Source organism: Gambusia affinis, linkage group LG03, assembly GCF_019740435.1.
Source record: "Gambusia affinis linkage group LG03, SWU_Gaff_1.0, whole genome shotgun sequence".
In the NCBI taxonomy this organism is placed as follows: domain Eukaryota; kingdom Metazoa; phylum Chordata; class Actinopteri; order Cyprinodontiformes; family Poeciliidae; genus Gambusia; species Gambusia affinis.
In genome coordinates, this window is record NC_057870.1 from 6,339,563 (window position 1) to 6,364,203 (window position 24,641).

Here is a 24,641-nt window from a genome sequence, read left to right on the forward strand (position 1 = left end):
AGTACAAGAGCGCCCTCTTGTGACAAGGAATAAGATAGGACAAAAATAACGGAAATTAAACCTTTATGTCTCATACGAGCCACCGTATTATTTGTAGGCACTGCTTTGATTAGCTTGCGTTCACGTTCACTCACTTTATCTCAGTTGGCTGAATTCGCCCATTTTATATTTTGTCGCACAACGGCTGTTTTTATCTACATCGTTTGAGTTGAAACCAGCAGCTAAACGCCTTCCAGCTAAAGTAACCCAGAGGATAAACAACGTCGTGTAATATTTACAGCAGACCAGTTAAGTCCAGCTAATTAGCCCACATTATTCGGCCTGCTCGGCGGCGGCATGTCGTACCGTAAAACTTTACAACTGATTTGCGGCTTCGCTGGGGGCTCTGCTGCCGTCGTGTTCGCGGCTGCAGCCGCTGACTCCCGCGGGTACTTCGGGGAGCACCGCGGAGATGGAGCAAGCCGGTGGTCGAGATTTGCCGTCCTATACGCGGCACAGCCAGCTCGGACCCCTGTAAACCACACACCAGCCGCGACCGGACCTGGCTGGGACTTCAACTGGGACAAGTAGGTTCTTCTACTCCTTGTAAAACAGTCTGGTTCTCCTAACTAGTCATGGACAGTTCCGCTTTGATGTTTACACTAAAATGGCAAGCAGAGGTGTATAACATTGACATATTTTCTTTAAAACTGCAAAGTTGATTAAGGGAATTGCAGACAAAACACCTAAGGAATTTAGTTCTAATTTCCTACCTAATGTGTTTACTGATCAGGTCATCCTTTTTGCGAGCAATAATATATAAATTCAATAGGTTTAATAACTTGGCTACTTAGCTGGGTTGCAGTCAGCTGCTTAGCAGGTTGTGCTGCTTGTTGCGTACCAGCTGAAGTTTTAAAGTACTCACCTTAAGAGTGGTCAATTTTCACATCTTGTTTATTTTCCAACCTGAATTATTTATTTTGTTAGTTTAGTTTAACAGGCTTTTTTTCAGCCAACTTGGCCTGCAGTGTGCTGAAAAATGTGGGGTGGACAAATACTCTGATACCATTATCTGCCACACCACTTTTATTTAATTCAATTTCAGTTCTGTCTATTTGTCACTTGTCAAACTCGAGGCCCCAGGGGCCAAATCCGATCTGTATATTGTCAAATTTCAAAATGGACAAAAAGATACATTTACTAAAAAGAATTGGTCCAAGCACAGAGACCTGTGGTACTCCACAAGTAACCCTGGAGTGTAATGATGATTTACCGTTCACATGAACAAACTGGAATCTGTCTAAGACTCTATTTAAACCAGCCTACTGCTTTTCCTTTAATATTTACAACATGTTCAATGTTAACATGGTTTATAACTAGGATTTTAAAGGCTGCTAATAATAAGAGCCTAAATGTGTAATATTGGACATCACAAATGCCCTCCCTGGCATTTGTGATGTCATTTTTGTTTTGATTTACCTTTAAAACTGTAGTATAATTCTTTTAACAGGCGGTGATAATGTAAAACGAATTGTGAGACGACCTCATTGATTCCAACTGCTGAGTTTCAATTGCCTAATCAGAAAAGACCTGATTAAGGAGCAAAACTAAACTGAAAAACAAGTTTAGAAGAACCATATTTTCCGCACTATAAGGCGCACCTAAAAACCTTCAATTTTCTCAAAAGCCGACAGTGCGCCTTATAATCCGGTGCGCCTTATATATGGACCAATATTGAGCCACAACAGGTCTCGCAACTATGGTAAGCAAAACCTAGGTCAGTAGAGTTATGTGTGGTACCTTTCAAAGATGTAATTATGAACTTTCTGATGGTTTGATTCCACAAGCATGTGGTGGATGTGATAATAAATGGCAAAGACTGTTGGAGTTTTGAATCAATTAGCATAAGACATTATCTTAGGGGAAGATTTACCAATCTTAGACAGTTTGGTTCAAGAAAACTCTGATGCATATTCCTGTGCTGTCCTCACTCGTTCAATGAAAAAGGGATTAGAACCCCTGCCGGATGCAGATGATGATTTATATGAAGGAGGAAGTAAAGTTAGAGAATCAAAACAACAATGTAGACAGAAGAACAAAAGCAGTTCAGAACTTGCTGAACCTGCCTTGCCATAACTCCACCTATTGATCTCCCTAATAACTTTAAAGAGAATCAGGAAAACAATCCTTCTTTGAAACATCTCTTTAATAAAGCACACAAAGAAGAGGGTGAAAAAGAAAGTACTGTAGAGTTAAAATGCTTAGCTGGAGAACCTTTCATTATAAAAGATAAACTTTTGTATCTAGCAGACACTGATGAACCCAGATTTGTTGTGCCAAAAGAATACTGTTCAGTAATCCTGAGTTTTTATTGGCCAGGGTTGTATAAAGATGTTGCTGAATACTGCAAAACATGCCATGACCGTCATTTAGTAGCCACTACAGTTTCAGACCGTGCCCAGTTGCAAACTTTACCAACAATGACTGTTCCTAATGAGAGGATAGTCATGGATATCATAGGTCCTTTACCTAAGAGCAGTAATTGCCATAAATATGCATTAGTCAGCTATGCAACCAGATATCCAGATGTTTCCATTACATTCTCTGTAGATCAAATACATTAGTAGTGTTTAGTATAACAGACAGTATGCAAATAAAGACAACTTGGCAAGAGCTTCACAGAGAAGCGTTGGATGGAATGTACTTACTACTTCCTCTAATGAAACAAGTCGGTCTGGTGAGATCTGTCGTTTGTGTGTGTGCTATCAAAACATCCTGCTCATATATGCCTTGGTTCCAAGGAAGAGGTATATATAAGCTTGAGTTCACTGACATGTCGGAAATATCTTTCAACACGCCGTATCTGTTTAAACTGTGTCGCCTGCGTAAAGGCATTCAGTTCTTCAAATGCAAACAAGGTAGCAGGGCGTCATTCTGTGCATGTTAGTTTATCAATCCTTACATTTTTGTCATATCAGATGGACACTTCTGGAGAACTTCTAGTCATGATCACAAGAATTGGGTTAGAGCGTTTGTTAATCCACGAGATGGATTGTCAGCGACATGTAAGTCAATTTAAAGGGCGACAGTTTAAGTCCAGTTTAGTGTAGGGATTTGTCAGGCCATATTAAGAGATTCTCCTCATGATCTTCGACGATGTTTTCTTTGCCTTTACGCTAAGCTTCCCCTAATCTCAAAATCACCTCGTTGTCAGGAGAGATCCGTCTGTTCTGTCCAACGGGAGGAAGAGGGAGAGCGTAACAGAAGACCCCAGCTCTGAGCAGGACAACAGCAAACCCAAAGCAACGCGCCACATTCTCCTCATCAGGCATTCCCAGTATAACCTGAGTGGAAACGGCGACACGGAGAGGGTCCTCACCCCACTAGGTCTCAACAGTCACCTAACGTCTTGATTTAGCGTGCAGTCCGTTCATTTCTCCGGCCAGCTTTACATCTCCCTCCCTTTTTCTCAGGCCGTGAGCAGGCCGAGTTGACGGGTCAGAGGTTGGCAGCGTTGGGTTTAAAATACGACGTTCTGATCCACTCCAGCATGACCAGGGCAACCGAGACTGCACACATCATCAGCAAATACATCCCAGGTAGTTCAGAGGTCAACCAGACCGCAGAAGCTTCACGCTGTCATTCGAGGACAGAATGTAATGCAAATGCTATGCAATTTAGTTTTTGTTTCCCCCCCTAAACAAATGTAGGTGTGCATCTGGTGAGCTGTGACCTGCTGAGAGAGGGAGCTCCTGTGGAACCAGTTCCTCCGGTCACCCACTGGAAGCCTGACGCTGTGGTGAGTGAAAACTCTCAACCTCTGGCCGTAGAATCAACTGTCAGCTCGATGTTGTTGTTTCCTCTTGTTAAATTCACTCTGTGCTGCCTGTTTGTGTCACTTGTTTACGCTACTAGCAATATATCGGTGCCCTGCTGCAGGGATGGGGTGGGAAAAGTTAACTTCCAAAGGCCTGATGTTGGATAAGAGAGGATCCATTGATTGGTGTTTGTGGATTTAAAATGCTCTCATACTTCCTGGAGCTTTCACATTTTGTCACTTTGCACTGAGTTAATGCTTTGCAGAATATTGCCAGTACTTGACACTCAGCATGGAATAGTCAGTTAGATTAAATGAAATCTGAAGATCAGATCATTTCCATAGTCTTGTCACAGATACAATTAGATTTATGATTGGACTTTGTCACTCCACAGTGTGCTTTGATCTGACTTTGTTTTTGTTTTTTTATTGCTTTAACTATTTTAAAGTCAAGTTTTCTTACAGAACCATCCTGTATTCTGCCTGATTCATCTTCTAATCAACTGAGCAAGTGATGTGCAAAGTTTGGTCTCATACCCCCACTACACCTTCTTCCACATGTGTGCCGGGTTCAACACATTACTTGTTTGAAACTGCAAACAAGACTTCCTTTAGCTTTCCTTGTCATAAAAGCAAGCTCGTCATTTGTCCATAAAGGTCAGATTTGTAGAGTGCTTGTTAACAGATTCTCCTACCTGAGCTGTGGATCCCTGATCTCTGCCTTTTTCATTGATGGAGATGGAAAATGGTGTATGGCTCAGACCTGGTCTTGACTCACCACTTTACCCAGATAAGTGACTGTTGCCTTAGCGAACTCACACTTTGCCAGATTCACAGTAAGCGGCGCCTGTGCCACACATCCTCTAGAACTGCTAGAGGGCCCAGAACAAAATAACCAAAACCAAGTTAATAGCACTGATCTAGAGGTAACGTCTCGTATCAGGCAAGCAGCTGGATGACAAGTGTTTAAACATGTCACAATTAGTAAGTACACATTTCCTGCCTTTGACCACGGTACTAGACCCACAAAGTCAATAAGAAAGCACTTAAACGGTTGGCATATTGGTGGAAATGGGCACAAAGGTACCGGTTTAATTGCTTGGTCGGGTTTTCCAATCAATTGACAAATGTGACATGTTTTAATGTACAGTGAAATGCTTTTCTTCAGCTTCCAGTACTGTATACTTTGGTACTCATAATAAGGTTAACTGTTTTTAATATCTCAATTTATCTTAAGAGGTAAAGAGGTAAATTTGGCCACATTTATTACCTAGAAACACAGTGAGCAGCTTGTATAGCCTTCTCCCACAAAGCTTTTTCAGGCAATGGATCTGACTTTGGAAGGAAACCTTTCACCCATTCCTGGTAGTACACAGTAGCTAGCACCATGTAATGATTTTAGCCCAGAACGGTGGGGTTCAGACTGAACCCTCTCATGTGACAAAGCTGGCTCTCAACCTCTTTACCGTCCTCTAGCAGTACCACGAAGACGGAGCTCGCATTGAGGCAGCCTTCCGCCGCTACATCCACCGGGCTGACCCCAAGCAGAAAGAGGACAGCTATGAGATCATCGTGTGTCATGCCAATGTCATCCGTTATTTTGTCTGCAGGTTTGTGGCGTTGGCGGCTCAACTCAAACCACAGTTTGGTTTTGCAGCTTTTTGCTTGGCTAACCACTGTCCAACACAGTTGTTGTTGTGTCCCCCCCACCCCCAAAATAATTATTTTTCATCAGTTGCATACATTTTCATGTTCTTCCAAATGTTTAATCATTACTCAGAAAAAACAAGGAGGGAGATTTTGCCACAAAACCTTGGGGGTCGCCATAACCTATCCAACTGCGTGTTGGCAAGAGCCAATGAAAAACGGGCTGGGACGTGGCACCAGCAGTGAACCAACTTTTAAAAAAACATTTTTAACGATATTCTACATGATTTACTATTAGTATATTATGATTATGCTACATTAGATACTATAATTATACCACAGTATTAACACATTTTAATGGTAGTGTCAACATGCTAGAGATAGCCCTCACACTACAGGTAGCATTTAAGCTAAAATGAGCATTTTAGCTAATTAGTATACAACAGGTAGACTTACCTACATGCAGTATGTCATTGTTGGTCAGCATGCTGGTGAGAACCCACATTCTGCTGGTAGCACCAACATGCTACTCGCTCTAAATGGTAGTGATAGCCCTCAAGCTAACGTTAGACCTACAGTCTAAATAAGCATTTTAGCTCGTTTTTCCTATACAGTGAACCCTCGCTACAACGCGGTTCACCTTTCACGGCCTCGCAGTTTTTTTGTGTAGTTTTTTCCCCACAGTGCATTGTGTTCTGCGTCCTGATTGGCTAAACAGTCTCCGCTTCTTCTCTACCTGTGTGCCAATAACGTTACGGTATTTAAATATACGTAATACAGCTTGGTAAATGTTTTTGCCCAGAGGAAAAAAAAGAGCGACATCAACTACCGATATCTATGTTCTTCTCTCGAAAAAACTCACCTGCACCAAAGGCTTCAGAAGAAAAAGCCAATAGAGAGCGGAGTCCGGCCGCAGCGTCACAGTCAGAGGAACAGTGAAATACGCGAGTCACAATTTGTCCTACTGTACTTCGTATTGATAATTAAAATTATTATTCTACTGTAGTTATTTGTAAGAAAGCGTTATATTTGTTAAAACAAAAATAGATGCTTAGGCCTGAAAACAGGCTTTGTTCTTTGGTTTCAATGTAGAGTATTTAATTATGCTGTATAATAAAGGTAACTATTTCACGGATTTCTCCTTTCACTGGTTCTTTTTGGAACGCAACCCCCGCGAAAAACAAGGGTTCACTGTATTAGTTATGTTTAGCATACTGAATTGAGTAAGTCCGTGTTGGTCAACATGCTATTGATACCTCATATGATATTTACTACATTTTAGCTAACCTTAGCATTGTTGCTAATTTTTACCATCTGAACCCCTGGTTTGATGCGCACACTTTTGGCAGACCACATTTACATTTTTTCAGATATTTTCTAGTTACCTACTACATACTAGATGCCAAAAGAAAGATTTCTTTAGAAACAAAATAAATGTATCGGAGATCACAAACCATGTTTCAGAGAATCTGCTAGATGTGGGATAATCAGTCCTGATTTATAAAGTGAAAGTGGATTTATAAATATAGCTGATCTGAATTGATCCAAAAGACAGTGAAGTTAAAAATACACATGACCATGTTATAAACTGTCTTGAATTCTGTTGTCTTTGATTTGTCAAACTTGCAGATCAGAACTTTACCAAATGTTTTGTACTCAAATGCCCAGAAAGCTTCTGGAAAAATATAGGAAATTTGAAGGAAAAATGTGAAGGGACTAGATTTCCATCTTAAGCGAATATCCAATTAAAAGAAACATTGTCTGGAAAAACTCAGTACAGACAACTTTATCACAGTGGTAGAGATTTTACTTAATTTGCTGAAAAACCTTTAGTGAGATTCAGCTAAATGTTTCTTATAAGCAGATGAAACTCAAAGCAGCATTTCTAAAACCTGCACATGTAAATCTCCAGTTGTAATCACTTATCTTTCTCCCCACTCAGGGCTCTGCAGTTCCCCCCTGAGGGCTGGCTGCGCATGGGCCTGAACAACGGCAGCATCACCTGGCTCACCATCCGCCCGAGCGGTAGGGTGGCCCTCAGGACCCTGGGAGACGCGGGATTCATGCCTCCAGACAAACTGACACGGACCTAAAATCTCAGCACAAAGCAGCTTTAAGGGGGGGATAAAGAAAAAGATGAAAAGGTTTCAGGGTTAAATCTCAGTTGTTGTTTTTTTTATTATTATTATTTTTCCTCCTCAAGTGTCTTGAAAATAAACTTTTGATGAATTCATTTTATAGTCAACCTAGCATCATGATACCAGGCTGTGCTGCTGCGATTACTTCAACGCCATCGCCAAGAGAAGTGAGAAACGGCTGCATAGCAACTCCTGCTGAATGTAATTAATGACTTTTACAGAAGTGACAGATTTTTACACCAAAAAGGCTCTATTTATCTAGCAGTCAATGTATTTCAAGTCGTCAGCTTAACATATTGCATTTAATTAAGTTTGAAGGTATATTTGTTGTATTGTGGTAAATAAAGAGTTTAAAACGTCTCTGGGTTCTTGCTGTGTTTTCTTTCCCCGGGCCAGAACTGAAACATTCACCAGAAACAAAAACACTCAACATTAAGGAAGATGGGAGTGAAGGTTTATTGATTAGATAAAAGCAAAAAAAGTCTATACATAAAGAAAAAAAAAAAACCATGAAAGTTTCTTTTAATAAAAATACAGAATGCTAAAAGCACAAGAAGCATGTTCAAATAATTTTTTTTTTTGGTGCACTTTTGCAAAGTTCCACATTCATTAACATTCAGAGACCAGAACTCGATCTCGTCACCTAAGAGCATGAGAATGACGATACAATCTTCTTGGTGAAGTGGATTGTGCTCTTAGACAAAAGGTTAGAAAAATACATTCAGAACATTTGTTGCTCTCAACTTGAGTGAGGATGGTGTCAATTTGGATTTTTTATTTATTTTTCCAACCTTCATCCAAACATAACTGACTCAGCTAGTTCTGAAAAACCTTAACATGTAACATAAATATGCGGTAAGCCACTTTGAGTCAGAACAAGACTCCTGGCACACAGCTTGGTTGATTAAAGTTGTTTTGTTTGTTTTCCCCCCCCCAAGGAGTCAAATTATTATTATTTTTTGCATCGTTAGAACGGATATAAATACTGGATGCAACTCATCTAGTCACATAAGGCAGCTTATGCTTAGTTGACATGTTATCTCAAAGGGATCCTCAAGATATTAAACAGGTGTGGATGGTGGTGTTGGGTCACGCTGCCCTCTAGTGCTCAAAACGAAAAACAACAAAAACTCCCACCCTTTTAAATCAGCTTAAAATCTGATCTCCGGTTAGGAAAAACCAAATTAAACCTGACTTATTGGTGCCAATTATGCACTGAAGGACATGCTTATGACATGGAAAAAAACACAAACAAACAGGAAATGGCACTGTTTAAGGCTGCCCTTAATGGGATGCAGAATGTCAAAACATATTTGGAGCCATCTGGTAAACATGAAAAATGCTAATTTTACTACAGATCAACATAAAAATATGGAAGATCTCCATTTTTTTCTCTCCTTTTGTCTCCTCAGACATTTCATGTACTAGATAAAGTTAGTCTAAACCGACAGAACGGATCCATCACTTCAGAAAATTAAGGCGATTCCTGAACTGAGGAACAACACAGGAAATGGCAGTTTTAAACACCATTAATAAAAACATTTATTATTTTTTGTGCTACTGACCAACATACAAAAATTCTTTAAAATATTGACAATTTTTTACTCGTTTTAGTATTTTCCACAACATTGTTCGGTGACAAAATCCTGACGGATATGGGTTGTAGTTTTTTTAGTGACCGGCTTTTAGTGACTGAACTTTTTTTTTTTTTTGGAAGGGGGGAGAAGTGTGGCATGTGTTCACAATATTATTAAAATAAAAATAAAGTAAAAAAAAGAGAGTGGACTCCGGCTATGATCAGAGGTGTTTTCACAGTTGCCACAAACACGTTTTCATGAATTTCGACATAGTTCCACACCCGTACAGTACGTCAACAAACATTTCAGATGCTCCTTTTTTTTTTTTTTTACAGTCTAATGTTGATGAGAATTCCTGTTTTACATTAGTAGTACCATACATCATTGATACAAATCTTCCAGACACTTGTGCATATTTCTGTCAGGTTTGGTGGTTTCTGAGCTCTGGGTGTTGTGACCTGGGTGTAGCTGGGGTGAAGGGCAGGTGTGTGTGTGTGTGTGTGTGTGTTGGTAGAAGTGCGGAAGAGAGAGGCGGGTGGTGGGGGGCGGGGCAGTTTAGAATAGTGGCTCACTCAGGTGCTTGGAGCGGAGGCGTTGGATGTAGCTGACGTTGGCAGGGCTGTACCGGCTGGGACTAAAGTCTGGCGAGGCAGCGTGGCGGACCGGACTGAAGCGACCGGTGGGAGACATCAGGCCGCTGCCGGGGGAACCAGGGGTCTGCTGCTGCTGCATCCTGAGTCGGGGTTTCACGGCAGGGCTTGGCCAGCTGAGCAACACACACACACACAACACGGGTTAGGCTTTCCTGTATCGCCTGTTCAAAAGTAAGTAATGTGGCATGAATCTGCATGTAAAACAGTCTCCTACAGAAATCACAGAGTACTGTGAAATCCAACGCCTGAAAACTAAACGGGTTTGGCCCAAGCTCCTGTTGCTAGAAAAACAATTAATTGTGCACTCTGTAAATCTGGTTTTATGTTTATTTTTAAAAAATTACAATTTTTAGAACACTATTTTTATTATGCGGGTCCATCCTTCAACAGGAAGTAGGGCTGTAGCCGACTAGTATTTTAGTAATTGAGAATTGTATTGATTATTCTGACAATTAATCGACTAATGAGAGAAAAAAAAAAGAGAGAGAATATGCTCCAGATTTTTCATTTATCAACTTAAACCTCTTTTGTGTAATATTAAAAATACATAAAAACATGCAAATAAAAAAATTCAACTAAGATATTGTATTGCCTATAAAGCAACAGCAGGGCCCCTTTAGCGCACGCTTGATCATTGGTAGCGTACTCCACACTACATCTGAAGCTAAAAAAATAACATAAAGTCTATCAACACGTGAATTAATTAATCAACATAGTGCGGTGCTGATCTGTCGAATATGTTTTTGCTTAACAAAAATCATAAATGCGCAGCGTAAGATGCTTAACAGAAGATTTTTATTTATTAATTCATTTATTTACAGAATTTAAACAAGGTGAATCTAAAAATGGCACTAAAAATTCTGGGTAGAACATATTTATAAACAAAGCTTTATCTAAAATACTAGGTGTTTATATACATATATATTTTTAGTTTTAGCTTAATTATTGCTCCGAGTATGTTGTTCTTTCAGCAAATGGCCTTTTTTTTTAAAAAGTCTGTAAACTCCAGTTAACGATTAATCAATTACTAAATTAGTCAATTATTTCAGTAATCGACTAATCATGATTAATCCTTTCAGTGCATCTTTTTTTTTTTTTTTCCTTCTACTTCACAACATGCTGGTCTATAAAATAAAATCCCAATAAAACACGCTGAACAACAACATGTGAAAAAATTCACATGTGAGTAGTTTCAGAAGACACTGAAGACTACGTAGTCCTGCAGATATTCACTCAGTGCCTCTGGGTGTTGGAAGGAGTCCAACTGGTGTGACTGGAAATATTCACAGATTAAGATTGTGAAAACAGTACTCTTCATTAAGAGTTCAGGAGTGGTTAGGATCATATAATATATACATATATTATAATCTGAAGTCAAAAGATACTGAAAGCTTAAAAAAAAAAAAAAAAGAAAAAGACTGCCGACCCACTGACCTCTGCATGTCCGATGGAGAGTACGACTTCATTGTGCTCTTCCACTTATGCACACTGGGATACTTCTGTGGATCGATATCAGCGTCCCGCAACGCTGACATGACCTCGCTGTCCAGCTTAGTGGGCGACTCACTGTTAAAGCACGCAGGATTCATCAGCTGCATTGTTATGAAAACACTCATTCCTCACCCGTCATGACCCACCGTGGAAGGAAAGCTGGAGTAGAAGCTGCAGCCTCACGCTACACTTAACAGGACCCAAAATCTGAAGCTTGAGCTGTTGCCTTTAGAGCAAGGGTGTCCAAAGTGTGGCCGAGGGGCCATTTGTGGCACAAATAAATAGTTTATATTCATGCAAAGGAAATAGTCTTAGTGAAAAATGGTCTCTGCCTTTCCAAAAAAGGGACATTTTAAAATCTAATAGTGGAAGATGGAAGCTGAGCCAGGCCTTAGAAAGGGCTAACAGGGGCAGCAGCCCAGGGCCACGAGTTTTGTGGGCGGCCTAAAGAAATGTTTTGGTTTTTTTTTGTATATTGTGCATGTTTTACAAATTAGTAAATGAGTCCATGACATTAAAGTCGTGGACTCACTCAAAGTTTGATTTTTATTAGTTCAATGTGCACTCAAATCTTTGAAAATGATCTTTTTGGGACCATCTGCCATACGTTTTAAACCCAAAAGGTGAATATACCTTGATTTTGTACAGAACACCCCACATCGCAACTACAAGAAATTTTATGTAACCAAATAAAAAAAAAACAATGCAAAAGTAATAAATAAAACTACAAATAAAATTAATTATGAAGTCTCCGTGAACAAATATTAATCATCATAATGGAAGTGATCGCGCTCATTTAAATTTAGCATGATTTATCATTGATTTACTGCAACTGGCATATTTGTGGACCACAATCATTTTCAACTTGATGGTTTCGGCCAACATGGTGAAAAGTTTGGACACCCCTGCTTTAGAGCTTTGCTTAAGCAATAATAATCTACAGTTTGAAATGACTAACTTCCTCCTGATGTCGCTAAAGATGTAAAAACAGCAAAAGAAAGCAACGCCACTCACCCCTCGATAAAAAGTCCTCTCCTAAAGTGCGGCGGGGTCCTGGGTAGGAACTCGTGGGAGTTATCTAGAGACTTGTACGACGACCCCGAGGAGCTGGAGCTGCTCAGGTCCCGGCCTCCGTGGTCCCACGACTTGGATCTCGCGCAGAAATTGCGCACCCCAGACGCTGACCCTCTAGTCCTCCCCAGCGACTCCAGACTCTCCTCGGCGGTAAAGTATTCGTCTGAGCTACCGCTGCTGCTGCTGCCGCTCCCGCTGCTCTCCGCCCGGTCCCTGCCGTCCTGCCGGAGCGACAGGCGGTTCAGCCCCGAGCTGAGGTCCGTGGCCGAGAAGGAGCTGCACGAGTTGCGGCCGTCCTTGTGCCGGTTCCTGCTGCCGCTCCGCCGCTCGCGGTAGCCGGCGGGGCTGTCTGCGGGCTCGCGGAGCGACATGCGCTCAAACTCCGCCATCAGGTTGGAGATGGGCGACAGCATGGAGGAGGAGGACGGAGAGCCGCGCGGGGACGCCTTTTCTCCATTGTGAGTTCTATCCCTGGACGAGGACGAGGAGGCGCACGCTCCGGTTTTGCAGACGACGCCGGGCGACAGGAGGCCGTCGTCGCAGCAGCACAGCAGGTCCCGCTCGGCGGCGTTCTCGATCAAGTCGGCCCCGCGGTGGCGCAGCGCGATGTGGAACTCCCGGCCGCCCACGGCGCCCTTCAAGGCGTCTTTGGACGCGGCGGAGGAGGTGATGCTGGAGAGCGCCGCGTTTTGACGGTTCTTTATCTCCTCCAGGCTGATGTCGTCGCCCTCATCCAGGAAGGCACCGACTGAAATGGAGTTGCAGAATTTTTTGGGCTTGCCTGGGACCGCAAAGAATAATCGAGATGGATTTATTAAGAAAGCAGCCAGTTACAAAAGCAAGAACTATTTACTACTTCTTTTTTTTAGGTAAATGAATGGCTGAGAGACAAAAATAAATACTGTTATTGAAAAGCATTTCCATTTGTAAAATGCTTCTTTAGGACAACAGTAACAAAAAATGTGATTTGAATCACTAAACTGCACATTTAATCATGCTTCAAAATGTATTGATATTCATTGAGCAAACAGTGGAGAGGTTCTTCAAATAATCATTCATTTTAAATTTACTGTGACAACAATAAAATTTATCATGACAAGTACAACAATAAATCACAATTGTTAAACACATTGTCATAGAGGTGGGCATTTATCATATTGTTTAATACTTATTGCGATGAATTTATCGTGATAACACCAAGCAACATGGTAAATACAAGAGGTGCACCGATTGTCGTTTTCTGGCTGATCACCAATCTTTAAAAAGCCAGATCTGCTGATTCAGGTTTTGGACAATTTTTTTTGCAGAAAAGTTGCTAAATATAGGGACAAAAGTCGCTTAAATTGACAACAGTGTGGCGACTACCACTACTCACACGAGTGCAGGAGTGACTTGGGGGGCTGACTTTCAGATCTTTGCCAAGGTACATAAGATTGGTGGACGAGTTTGGTTCGTGTAAATATCAGTCTGTCGCGATCTCACAAAATTAAGGAAATCGATGCCGATTCATCAGTGCACCTCTAATTCATTTATTTTCTATTCCCCTAACTAAGACTTTGCAGTTTCTCAGAATAAACAGAAGGCACCTGGCGAGGGAGTTTTGAACCTGTTGCTGGTCTCGTTTGGCCCCGCCGCTTCATGAGCCCTGTGATTAAAATCCTTCTTGCTCAGATACTCCTCCAGCTTATGGAGCCCCTCGGAGGAGGACAGATCCACAAAACAGTCCAGAAAGCCCCAATACTCAGCCCAGGGGTGCCCCATCTCATGAGCCAGGTCTCTGAATTTGAAGACGTTATCAATTAGTTACTCAGTGGTTAGACAGCAGAAACCTTCTACTCAATATTGTCAGGACTGTGAGGCTTAGGACGTACCTGCCCACCCTCTCGGCCCCTCTGTCCGGGTCGGATTTAAGAATGTGGTGGAAGAATTCAGCCCGGTCTCTCGGTGGCGTCTTCCAGGACCGACGAAAATCATCCGCCTGCAGGATATGACAATACGTTGCTGTCAACAACTGGAGACAGTGGTTTATTTTGGGGATACAGCATCCAAGCTACAGAGTAGTGAACTTGCTTTAGAAGGGCTAAGTGGGCCGGCGAAGGCTGTGACTGTCATCCAAGGATCTGTGGGGCTCCTCGTGTGTCGCTGGATCAGAGAGAGGCTCTCCGAGGACTCTGGCGACCAGGAAGCACCGATGATGGGCAGGGAGGTGTTGTCGGTCGCCCTCAGTAAGGGAATATAGCAGCGGTCTGTGAGGGAACGCAACATAAGCTTTACATAGGTTTTTGTGGCCATGCGTCCAATTTAGATAACATTTTCACTCCAGACAAACAGCTCAAGCGATAACTGAGTGCCGTCACGTTGTGGATTGCCACAAGAACGTGAGTTGGTTTATTTAGCTGGTGGCCATTTAGGAAATGCACCAGAACCAAGTACTAAAATCCTGACAGTACCGGTCTACAGCAGCATCTGTCATTTGTAAAACCCAGAATTAAAAAGAATAAATAAACAAACTCCACAGGATTCTTATTTTAAAGGGGCGGTATTATGTATTTTCAATGCACATCAAGTAGGAAAACGGATCAATGACTTCTCTATAAAAAATGTCAAAAGTCATAGTCATCTGGAAATGTACAAATATGATGAAGGGTTCAAGGTTTTTTGGAAGCTTTTACCAGTAAAACCCTGAGTGAAATAATTGCAGAATATCTAATTTACACTTTCACAAGAGAGACTATAGCTAGGTCTTCTGTAAATATTGAGAGCATGACTGATTAATTATTAATATCAAGACCAGAGTTACCATCATATCATATCTTCTAGAGAGAGTGTGTGTCTTGCGTAGCTTTGCAGTTTCACTGGATTGGACAAAATTATCTGAAATTGGTCTCCAGCATCGCATGTTAGTGCTGTTAGCTTTTCTAACAGCACTACCTGTGTTTATTACCCGTACCTTAACTATGAGATAACCAAGACGGGAAACATTCCCTAATAAACAGCGATGTGTGTGGGTCTCTTCACTGATGCTAAAAAAAGCTAACTTTTAGTCTTCCATCAGTTCCATCTTCCACACCGAACAGTGAGTGTTAGCTCGATCTTTTGGGGCTCATGTACAGAATGCGTCTTTAGCTTCCGACCGGCCAATCAGGTGATCCCCCATGAGCTTTGAACAAATAGTTTTCGTCCTTAACATAACTTAAAAAGTCCAAATTAAAATTCAAAACTCCATGATGTAACATTCCTCATTAGCTTGTTCCTTCTTGGTAAATGCAACTCCATATTAGGCAAAAGGAAGAACAAACAGAGGTCATCCTTACCCTCCAAGTAGTCACTTATTTTCTGCTTCACTTCTGCAGTTTTATTTTTCCTGCTACAAATAAGCTGTGGAAGGAAAGAAAAACAAATGAGCGATGCCAAGTCTGCACACGCCACTGTTGTCAGAACAATTTGCCCATCTATAATTAGCTTCCATTATTTAGTCAGTGACTGCCAACATGTTTTAAAAAGGTCACACCCTCTGCAGCTACTCACAACAACATAAATATAAGCATGGTTTTTCTTTAGCTAGCTGACTGACAGCTCCGACTGTGTGCATTCACATGTTAATGAAGCCTTTCTTTGTGACAACTCAGTAAATATTGACTAGGAGTTTGTCAAGATGAGGAAGTGTTTATAACTCCTTACGTCAGAAGGCTTCTGGCCGTCCCGGTTCTTGCAGTTCTTATCGATGTCGGGGTGCGAGCAGAGGACGTTGACCACATCTGGACATCCGAACTTACAGGCAAAGTGGAGCGGCGTTTCAAAGCTCTGAAGCAGAAACGAAAACTCTCCTTATGCATCTCGAAACGACGTACAAGTCAGTGGGGTTGAGGTTACGGAGCTAAAACTGACAGCCTTATCTGGAGTGTTGAGGTAAAGATCTACAATGTAGCGGATTCGTTTCTGCAGCATGACCTCCTGGTCGTCTGGGTACATGAGGCGCATGAACTCGGGGTTCTCCAGGGTGTCCAGTAGCAGCTGAGCGATCCCCGCCTGGTTCTCCTTGGCCGCCACGTGCATCACGTTGTACCGGCAGCCCTCCTGACGATAGAAAAAAAACCATAGAAGCACAAAAAAACATAACGTTTAGAAATGATACTCAGAAATCAACATGGCCAGCTGAAGTTACAAATTTGTCACCGCTGCTTATTTTTAAAGAATGAAGGCTCAAAACTGGCATTATTGTTAGTATTATGCTAAAATGCTTCATATCGAGACACTATGTGGTGAATTTATGCAATCAGGAGACAAAGGCAACAATTCATCAGATTAATCAATTATTGAAATAATTGTTAATTTATATATTAGTTTAGGGTATACAGACTTAAAAAAAAAAGCCACTTGCGAAAAAAATGTAGAAAAATGCACAGCCAAAACTATACCAAAATGTACCCTATACATTTTGCATTCAAGATAAAAACACCTTTTTTTTAGGCAAAACTCCTCAACTGATAATATTTGTAAGAGATGAATGAGGCTGAGCCAAAATTAATGTCTCGTTCAATATTGGAAAAATATCTAGATTGGGCACATTGTCACCGTTGCCCAGTTTATTGAGCCCAATTTTATGATTTGTGCTTTGAGCAATGTGCTGATTCATTATTTATGTTGCATTATATGTAGAGTTCTTAATTGCACCATTTGAAAGACGTTGGGTTGCAGTAAAAAAATTCTTTAAAGGTTTTATTGGCTCTAGTGGCCTTTATTTGATAGTTAATTGACAGGAAAGTGGGTAATGAGAGAAGGGGGAAGACATGCGGCAAAGGTTGCCGGGCCGGGAATCGAACCCGCGACGGCCGCGTCGAGGACCCAGGTCTCCCCATGTGGGCCGTGCTTAAACCCTGCGCCACCACAGCACGTCCTGGGTTGCAGTAAATTTTTACATGTTTGACTAATGTAACCCATTGCTTTTGTCAGTTTCAGTTTCTTTATTTGTTTTGCATTGGCTGTTGTGTTTAGTTGTGTTGGTTTTATATGTTGGACCAGTTTGTGACACTATTGGTGTATTCAAGTGCGCTATCCTGGTGCACAGCAATCAAACATAATTTTCATTCAGTACATTTAGATTTGATGGTTTTTTGTTTAGTTTTTTTTTTTTTTTTTTAAAAAAGAAACATTTCAAGTGAATTCAACACTGTTCTTCTGTATCGAATCATATCAGCCAATACTAAATCTCAGATATCTGTATTGGTATCGGAAGCGAAATAGCGGATCATAGATCCCTATTAGTTTTACCTTCATTAGGGTCAGATTTACTGAAGGCATCTCATTTTAGGGAAGAAAAAGTGTATTTTCTTATTCTCCAACATTGGCTATGTTCTTCTTGATGCTGGCTGAAAGCAAGTTGCTGCTGCAGGCTGGCGCTGACAATGGAAAAGATGTTTTTGCATCAACACATGTCAAGGTTCCAGGCCGGACTGGGCTCCTCTATTAATAGAAGAGACGTTCCAGAGTTTGTGGAACTTTGGCTTCAAAATTACAACCAAAGAGTCATCAGGTTTAGTAGCAATGGATACCCCTTCACTCTGGAAGTCGGGCGTTTAATTCAGATTTATTTTAATGTGGATTCATCCCCTTCGCCTGCCTTGCAAAAAAAACAAAACAAAACAAAAAACTTTATACTTTTTTTATCTTTTTTCACATTACAACAGCAAATGCCAGGATTTCTTTGAGTTCATAGCTGTGAAGTAAAAGGAAAGGGATATATAGTTTCTAATTTTTAGTAAGAACATCCTTCTGTATTTAGCCTCTCTCCCACAGCCCCGCCCAATGAGTAGTTACTTTATAGAACCTCCTTTAGCTGAAATTACAGCTGCATGTCATTTATGAGACGTCCTCATTAACTTCAAACAGCGACAGCCTGAAAGTTTTGCTCATATATATATTTTAACTTTGACTGGGTCTCAAACAGATGAACATGTTTTGATTATTTTGCATTTTGAATTAAAAGTAAACAATAAACAGGTTGTTTTATAACTCTGGGTCTATGTTTAAGGTTGTTCTGTTGAAAGGGAAACATATCCCCAGGTTCCAAGTGTTTCGGAGGCTCCATCTGGTTTTCTCCTTTTCTAGCATTGCCCTGTATTTAGGTCAAGCCTATCCATCAGCTTTGACCAGTTTCCCCATCAACATAGACCTGCCACAACTATATTTCACAATGTGGATAGTGTGTGTAATAAAAATAACCTACTGGGGGTGAAAAATGTTAAGGTTTTGATAAAAACAACTCGAATAGATTTAAGTAAAACAGAAAAAAAAAAAACAGAGACAAGATTGGCCTTTGAATGTTCAGCAGATATTATTGCAAAGTTTGATTTCTCAGCTAAATCCAACACCTCTTCTGACTAACGGCCCCTCCTGCACGGGGGGGAAGCTTGTTCCAACAGAAAGCTGACACATTTGGTCTTGCACATTTTTGCCGTGGTTTAGGAGGCTGACTAAAACCTTTTGTTATCAATGCAAGAGTGACCTTTTGCAACATGGTTGGATTCTTCCTCTTTTATTTAATGTTCTTCATGGACAATAGGGGAATTTCTGGAGAATTAAATTGAATTCAGTTATGCTGTATGCATAATACTGACACCAGAATTGATCAAAGTTCAGATCTGGGGGAAGAATACAAAGAAAACCTCAGCAGCAAACCGGCTGCTAGTGTTTGACAGGTTGGTAACAACTCAACGGTTGGGATGGTTGGAGTTGACTTTGAAAGTGATGACCATGAACGCGCCACAGACCCTGTCACACCATTATTTTAGAGAGATCAGCTAAAGGTTCTACAGAGACTGATGCTAAATGGAAAAAAAATTAAAAAACACAAATAAATGTAGACAAAAAACCAAATCTGATCAAATGCAAGCTGTAATATTTGACCACAAATCCCAACAGCATTATTTTTAGCATCTACTAAAGAATTAGGGGAACTTCCAAATGTGACTCAAATGTACTTTTCCCCTCTCCAAAGGCGACCCATATCCGACTTTCACACTGCAGTTTAAGAGGCCCACTTCCGATCTTTTTGTCCTCCCAAAAATTTTGGATTCCTATCTGAAATAGATTTCAGACAGGAAATCTATTTCCTATCAGAAATCGATCTGAATTCTTTCTGACTTCTGTTTCACTGATGTGAGACGTGCGTAAAATTCTTTAAATCGGAAAAATCAAAATACCGTAAATCCGGACAAAAACAAAGGCTGGAGATTATGACTATGAAAACATGAAAGAAGTGTGGAGCGCATCACATCACAATTCCACCACTATTAACTCTGACTACACATCCAAACAGACTTCTCTACAGAAGTTGCAGTCAATGCTCCACAAAAGGCCATCGGTATTAGTTGAGCTTTCTTCTTATTATTATTATTATTATTATTATCCAACAATAACCTCTGCTCCTATTGCTGATTAACTCTAAACTCCATCCATAAATGGCTCAATCCAATACTATTTCCATAAGCAGTGCGCTGCTGTGTGCTTGTAATTTTGTATCAAGTCCTGCTGTGTGAATGTAGCCAAACGCTAAGTAACATCAAAATATTCACTTTCTGCTCTCACCTGGACAACAGTGGGATTATCCCCCGAGCCGATCAGGTAGCGCGGGTTGCTCCAGACGAGATCGATGAAGGCTTGCTCATCCCCCTTCTCCACGGCTTTCCGGAGCTTGGCTGTCAGATCCTGACTCCTCGGGCTCTTAAAACTGTTGGCCTTCTCCCTGTTGATGGTGTCCACCTCCACGTGTTCTGTCATGCCAAAAAAATAAATAAAATAGCACCAGTATTAAAAGATCAGGCAAAAAAAAATAATTTTGATTTTATTCCAGTCTTCCATATAATGCGATCGCCACACACACAATCCCACCTTTCCCGACGACTAGTCCGGGTTTGATGGGCGAGATGCAGGGTGTGGACTTGCTGGGAGACGGGCAGTAGTCACAGAGTCCCTTAGAGAACCTCTCCGCCTCTTCCCGGCTGGTAAAGGCTTTGAAGCGTGCACCCTTCATGGTCTTTACTGCTTGAAGTGCGTCTTTCTTATCCGTGTAAACATGTGCTCCCTCTGCAGTACATACACAAAGTTACTCAACCCTGTTTGGTGATAACCACACGGCCGAGTGCTTCCAGGCCCATCTGTTTTCATCATGTTTTCTTAATGTCATCAGTACAATATTTACCGAAACCCTCCCCAGATTTTCTAATTGTATAACTTTCATCTACCTGATTTACAAAGCTAAAAGAGATATTTCCTAAATTTCTGCTGATCTGTCACATAAAATCCCAATGAGATAAAATGAAAATGAAGTTTGTGATTACAACATGACAAAATGTGTCCAATCCAAAGTCCCTGGTGCGTGGTCGACATCAAAAGTCACGAAGGGTGACAGGAAGAACAGGAGCCAAATGTCCTGATGGACCTCACACTTTCTGTTCTGTTGCTTCCTGAAAGCTTTTCTGCTCCCCAGTCATCTGTAATGTGAGCCTATTCAGGCAATTTTGGACTAAAATGCTCCACAAGAAGTTAACTCATCACGTAGTAAAAGTACGTGATGAGTTAATATAAAGTAAAAGGATTTAGTTAAAGCAAAAATAGAGAAAAAAAAAAAAACTACCCACGTAATGCTCAAAATAGACAAAAAGTTGCACAAGTTGGGGAGAAAAACAACAAAAAACAGAGGAGTTGACAACAGTCATTGGTAAACAGTCAGGATAAACTTTAGAAGGACTTTAGACTCAGTTACAAATAGACAGACTCAAACGGCTCTTTGCATACTAAAAAGAATCCATCAGTAAACAATGTGTTGTTTTTCATCCAAGAGAAACAGTTAAGAATATTTACATGAACTTCAGCAGAGTAGGTTCTCCATCTTACCGGTTCGTGCCAACACATCCTCCCACAGCGGACAGACTCCATAATAAAACGTCGGAGACGCTTGTGCTGGCTTTGAAGGGGTTTCTGCTTTGAACTGAGAGCTGCTGCAGTCGGCCAAGCTGTTAAAATCTGACTTTCCTGAGATCTCCTCTTCATCGGGAGGGTTTAGACCCACACCGTATCCAAAGTCTAAATCTTCACCATTTCTCTGAGAGGTGCTGCTGCTGGCCGCAGCAGCCTCGAGGGAAACTGCTGATGTGGCACCTGCCGCAGGTTTGGAGAAACTGGCGGCGCCGTCTGTGACCTGGGATGAACAGCTGCTGTCTGTTTCAGCGGCAGTAGTTTCCTCTTGTCCGGCCAGAACTCGGGCTAGCTTCCTCTCGTAGGTGGCTCGGGTCGTCGATGTGATGGGGCCACACTTTAGGTCTGCTCTGACGAACTCCTCATACAGCTCGGCGGTGCTCAGCCCCCTCAGCCTGGTCAGAACCGCCTCCATTCTTCAACTCCCTGGAACGCAACACACACTCTAAGCAACTATGATCACTACGATCCATAATTTTAATAAACACTGCGTAAAGAAGTGAATTAAGAGATGCACCAATCATGCTTTTCCCAGCTGTCATAGATTTCTAGTTTTTGTTTACTTTTTCCTCTAAAAATATATTCAGAAGACTTATCTGATTTTTATTAAGCTCGAAAAGTGCATCAAAGTTGGTTGGATGAGCTGATATACTAAAAATATTTTGCAGTTCTTAGTTATAATTTAATAAATACAATTAAGTTCAGTCTGTTTATATAGTGCCAGTTCACAACAAATGTCAAGGCACTTTACAAAAAAAAGATATCAATTCTACCCACACATATGTTCCAGTTGTTCCTTGTAATCACACAGTACACAGTAAGAGCAATTAATTATTCAGAGTAGATTAAAAAGTTTCTACCTAAGGAAATCCAGCAGATTCCATTGAGTAATTTGACTTTGTTTTTTTTGTTTGTTTTTTTTCAAATATCTGACTTGATAATTACAAATTGCATCAACAATGCAAAATCAGCTAATTCCACATTCTTGTCGACTGATTGGAGAATTTCACCGCATAAAGAAACATAAAACCTTAGAAACAATGAGAAAGAAAAATATGGCACTGTCTTAACACACATTTTATACAAAAAACAAGTATAAAATTATAGAATTGAAAATCTTTGTAGAAATTCAATTATAAGGCTATAAATAACTTGAGTATCTTTGAAGGTGCAAAACATCTAGGAAATAAACTAACTAAAACGTGACATAGGGATTGATATCTAACTTATTTTAAAATAATCTTTTCTAATGTTGCCTAAGTTTAAATGTGAATCTAATCAATTTTTTCTAACATTAAGGAGCTTTTTAAGAGATAAAATATGCTAGCCAACGACAAAAAGGTGTTTCTTTTTGATTGTGTAGGATGTAGTTATTTATAATAGCTTTCTATTATTCAAATTAATTTCAATGCAAGGTTATCAATAGAGTACTTAAAAAAACATGTGTACTAATAGTAAAAGTTTCACTCCGAACATAATTTCAGAAGGACAGACGACACTAAAGTTAGGCTAGCCTCTGCTGGCTAGCTTGCTAACCAAGAAGGCTCGAGCTTAAGAAGCCGGGGATATGAAAAGCTAACACACGGCTCACATCAAACTACTTTGTTTTGTTATGGCGGAAATTATTAATGTTGAATAAAAGAACTAATGCAACTGCACAGCGAGCTGAAAACTGGGAGTCAATATTGGACTGTACTTTCGCATGCTGTCACGCCCAAGTATGTCATTCGAGACGGGTTTTTCGGACAAATCTGATGCGTGGTAATGATGCTGATAAACATCCACGTGTAAGCGATGGCATCCATCTGCAATAATGTCCCTATACTCACCGAGGAACATCTCGCCAAAGAGGTTCACTGGTGTGGAGTACCGTTTAGTTTTGCACAGAGTAACTTAGACACAAAGCTCAAGACGGTCTGGAATAGTCTCATTGTTTACAACATGTCGTGCGCATGCTCACTTTAAAGGGAGGGCGCGCGTCGCATTCGCGGTCCGTAGGAAAATCCTAACCCCACGGCTTGAAAGCGATAACCACCGAGTCACAAAATAATTAAACACAAAACAACAACAATGTTTCAGTGTTGAATACAAAACACCAGAGACAGATTACAACATCAGACGGGTCTCGTTGATTAACTTCTACAGCATTGCACTATTTTTATAAGCATCCTAACCTTTTGTAAACAAATACAAAAAAATGTTATGAATGCAATAGCAATGCATAGCATTCTAACCACTGACAGGTAAAAAAAATAACACTGATGGTCTCATCCTTATGCCACATACCAGTGGGTGGAACCAATTGGGCAGTAAGTACAATTTTGTCTCTCATTGCAGAGTCGTTATCCTGCTTAAATGAGCCTGAAACAGTGATCTAGCCTTCAAATTCCCAAGGTCTCAATCAAGTCGAGCATCTGTGAAATGTGACAAAAAAAAAAAAAAAAAAAAAAAGTCAGATCCAGGGAGGCTCCACCTTGCAACTTACAGGATCTGCAGCTAACACCACGGCCCCTCACAGGTACTGAGTGACCCTATGCCTGTATGTGTCAAGACTGATTTGGCAACAAATAGGGAACAAACACACAGATGGTCAAGTTATTATGCCTAATCGGTGTATGTACGTATTTTCCGTGTGGCGTGAACGCAGCACCTTGCACTAAAACGCAAGACGTGAACACTTGATAAACTTGATATCACGTTTCTCTTTCAAACATGAGACATGACAGCTTATGACGAAACGTTTGAACATGTAGAAACATAAACATAGCTATAAAATATATAACCGATGTGTATGTGAGCCAACATATGCTTAACACGTTTAAGGCGTAACTAACTGCTCTACAAGGGTATGCCTGTGAAACAGTGTGTTAGATATGGACTCGGGAAAAAAAACTTTACAGTGACACCAGCTTAATGATACGATGTAAGGAACAGTTTGTTCAGTGTCATTAGCCGACTAGCATGACAAGCTAGTGGTTACACACCACAAACACTCGAAACTAACCAGGATGTTAATCAGTGACTTTACTACAGATAAATTATTTTCAGCCCCAGTTATACAATATTCGCAAGTAAAACATAATGCTTTGCTGGCAAGAAATAAATATTTTGAGTATGCCAACCTCCTCCTCCTCCCCGGCTGCTAATGCTAGGTGTCTTCTCACCGCGACGCTTTCAAAATGCTGAGCGTCAGGACCCTCTTTCGTCTAACATATTGCCTGAACAAAATTACGCCTTTAACGTTGAATTGTAAGGGACAATACCTAAAAACCACACAGAGGACGACAGG

The 24,641-nt window shown here is 40.8% G+C and overlaps 3 protein-coding genes across 9 annotated transcripts in view; 1 reads left to right on the forward strand and 2 right to left on the reverse strand.

Annotated features, from left to right (window-relative positions):
- zdhhc8b (zinc finger DHHC-type palmitoyltransferase 8b) overlaps positions 1–7,379 on the reverse strand; it is a 90,956-nt gene extending 83,577 nt beyond the window's left edge. Inside the window, exon 1 of one of the 2 annotated variants that reach the window (XM_044111839.1) lies at positions 5,904–7,379. In XM_044111839.1, the coding sequence (XP_043967774.1) occupies positions 5,904–5,917 (14 nt within the window). In that variant the 5' untranslated portion in view covers positions 5,918–7,379. Of the gene's footprint in view, positions 1–5,899 lie in introns of both variants that reach the window. The other variant, XM_044111841.1, reaches the window with a different exon arrangement.
- pgam5 (PGAM family member 5, serine/threonine protein phosphatase, mitochondrial) lies at positions 78–7,941 on the forward strand. Of its 2 annotated transcripts, none has more exons than XM_044111846.1 (6): positions 78–566; positions 3,194–3,366; positions 3,453–3,578; positions 3,690–3,778; positions 5,273–5,406; positions 7,386–7,941. In XM_044111846.1, exons 1-6 carry the CDS (start codon positions 337–339, stop codon positions 7,534–7,536), a joined length of 903 nt encoding a protein of 300 aa, XP_043967781.1. In that variant the 5' UTR covers positions 78–336; the 3' UTR covers positions 7,537–7,941. The 2 variants fall into 2 exon arrangements, with proteins under 2 accessions (XP_043967781.1, XP_043967782.1); XM_044111847.1 differs by having other exon boundaries at positions 5,276–5,406.
- A 77-nt stretch (positions 7,942–8,018) lies between these two features.
- ankle2 (ankyrin repeat and LEM domain containing 2) lies at positions 8,019–24,555 on the reverse strand. 5 transcript variants are annotated; one of them, XM_044111830.1, is made up of 13 exons: positions 24,475–24,555; positions 21,272–21,778; positions 20,267–20,461; positions 19,964–20,148; positions 16,265–16,453; positions 16,058–16,180; positions 15,691–15,754; positions 14,447–14,622; positions 14,248–14,354; positions 13,963–14,153; positions 12,317–13,157; positions 11,246–11,377; positions 8,019–9,924 (listed from the first exon to the last, which is right to left on the reverse strand). In XM_044111830.1, exons 2-13 carry the CDS (start codon positions 21,765–21,767, stop codon positions 9,714–9,716), a joined length of 2,910 nt encoding a protein of 969 aa, XP_043967765.1. In that variant the 5' UTR covers positions 21,768–21,778; positions 24,475–24,555; the 3' UTR covers positions 8,019–9,713. The 5 variants fall into 5 exon arrangements, with proteins under 5 accessions (XP_043967765.1, XP_043967767.1, XP_043967766.1 ...); XM_044111832.1 differs by lacking the exon at positions 24,475–24,555 and adding an exon at positions 23,838–23,855; XM_044111831.1 differs by lacking the exon at positions 24,475–24,555 and adding an exon at positions 23,639–23,766.
- Between the last annotated feature and the right edge of the window lie 86 nt (positions 24,556–24,641).

What these genes read in the sequence shown, in the direction of transcription:
- pgam5 (XM_044111846.1), top strand. Translation starts at nt 337, where the DNA reads ATGTCGTACCGTAAAACTTTACAACTGATTTGCGGCTTCGCTGGGGGC. An exon ending in GAGGGTCCTCACCCCACTAG is followed by an intron (nt 3,367 to 3,452) that starts GTCTCAACAGTC and finishes CCTTTTTCTCAG; the next exon opens with GCCGTGAGCAGGCCGAGTTG. An exon ending in ACTGGAAGCCTGACGCTGTG is followed by an intron (nt 3,779 to 5,272) that starts GTGAGTGAAAAC and finishes ACCGTCCTCTAG; the next exon opens with CAGTACCACGAAGACGGAGC.
- ankle2 (XM_044111830.1), bottom strand. Translation starts at nt 21,767, where the DNA reads ATGGAGGCGGTTCTGACCAGGCTGAGGGGGCTGAGCACCGCCGAGCTG. An exon ending in GCCCACTTAGCCCTTCTAAA is followed by an intron (nt 14,355 to 14,446) that starts GCAAGTTCACTA and finishes CATATCCTGCAG; the next exon opens with GCGGATGATTTTCGTCGGTC. An exon ending in GTTCAAAACTCCCTCGCCAG is followed by an intron (nt 13,158 to 13,962) that starts GTGCCTTCTGTT and finishes TTGCGGTCCCAG; the next exon opens with GCAAGCCCAAAAAATTCTGC.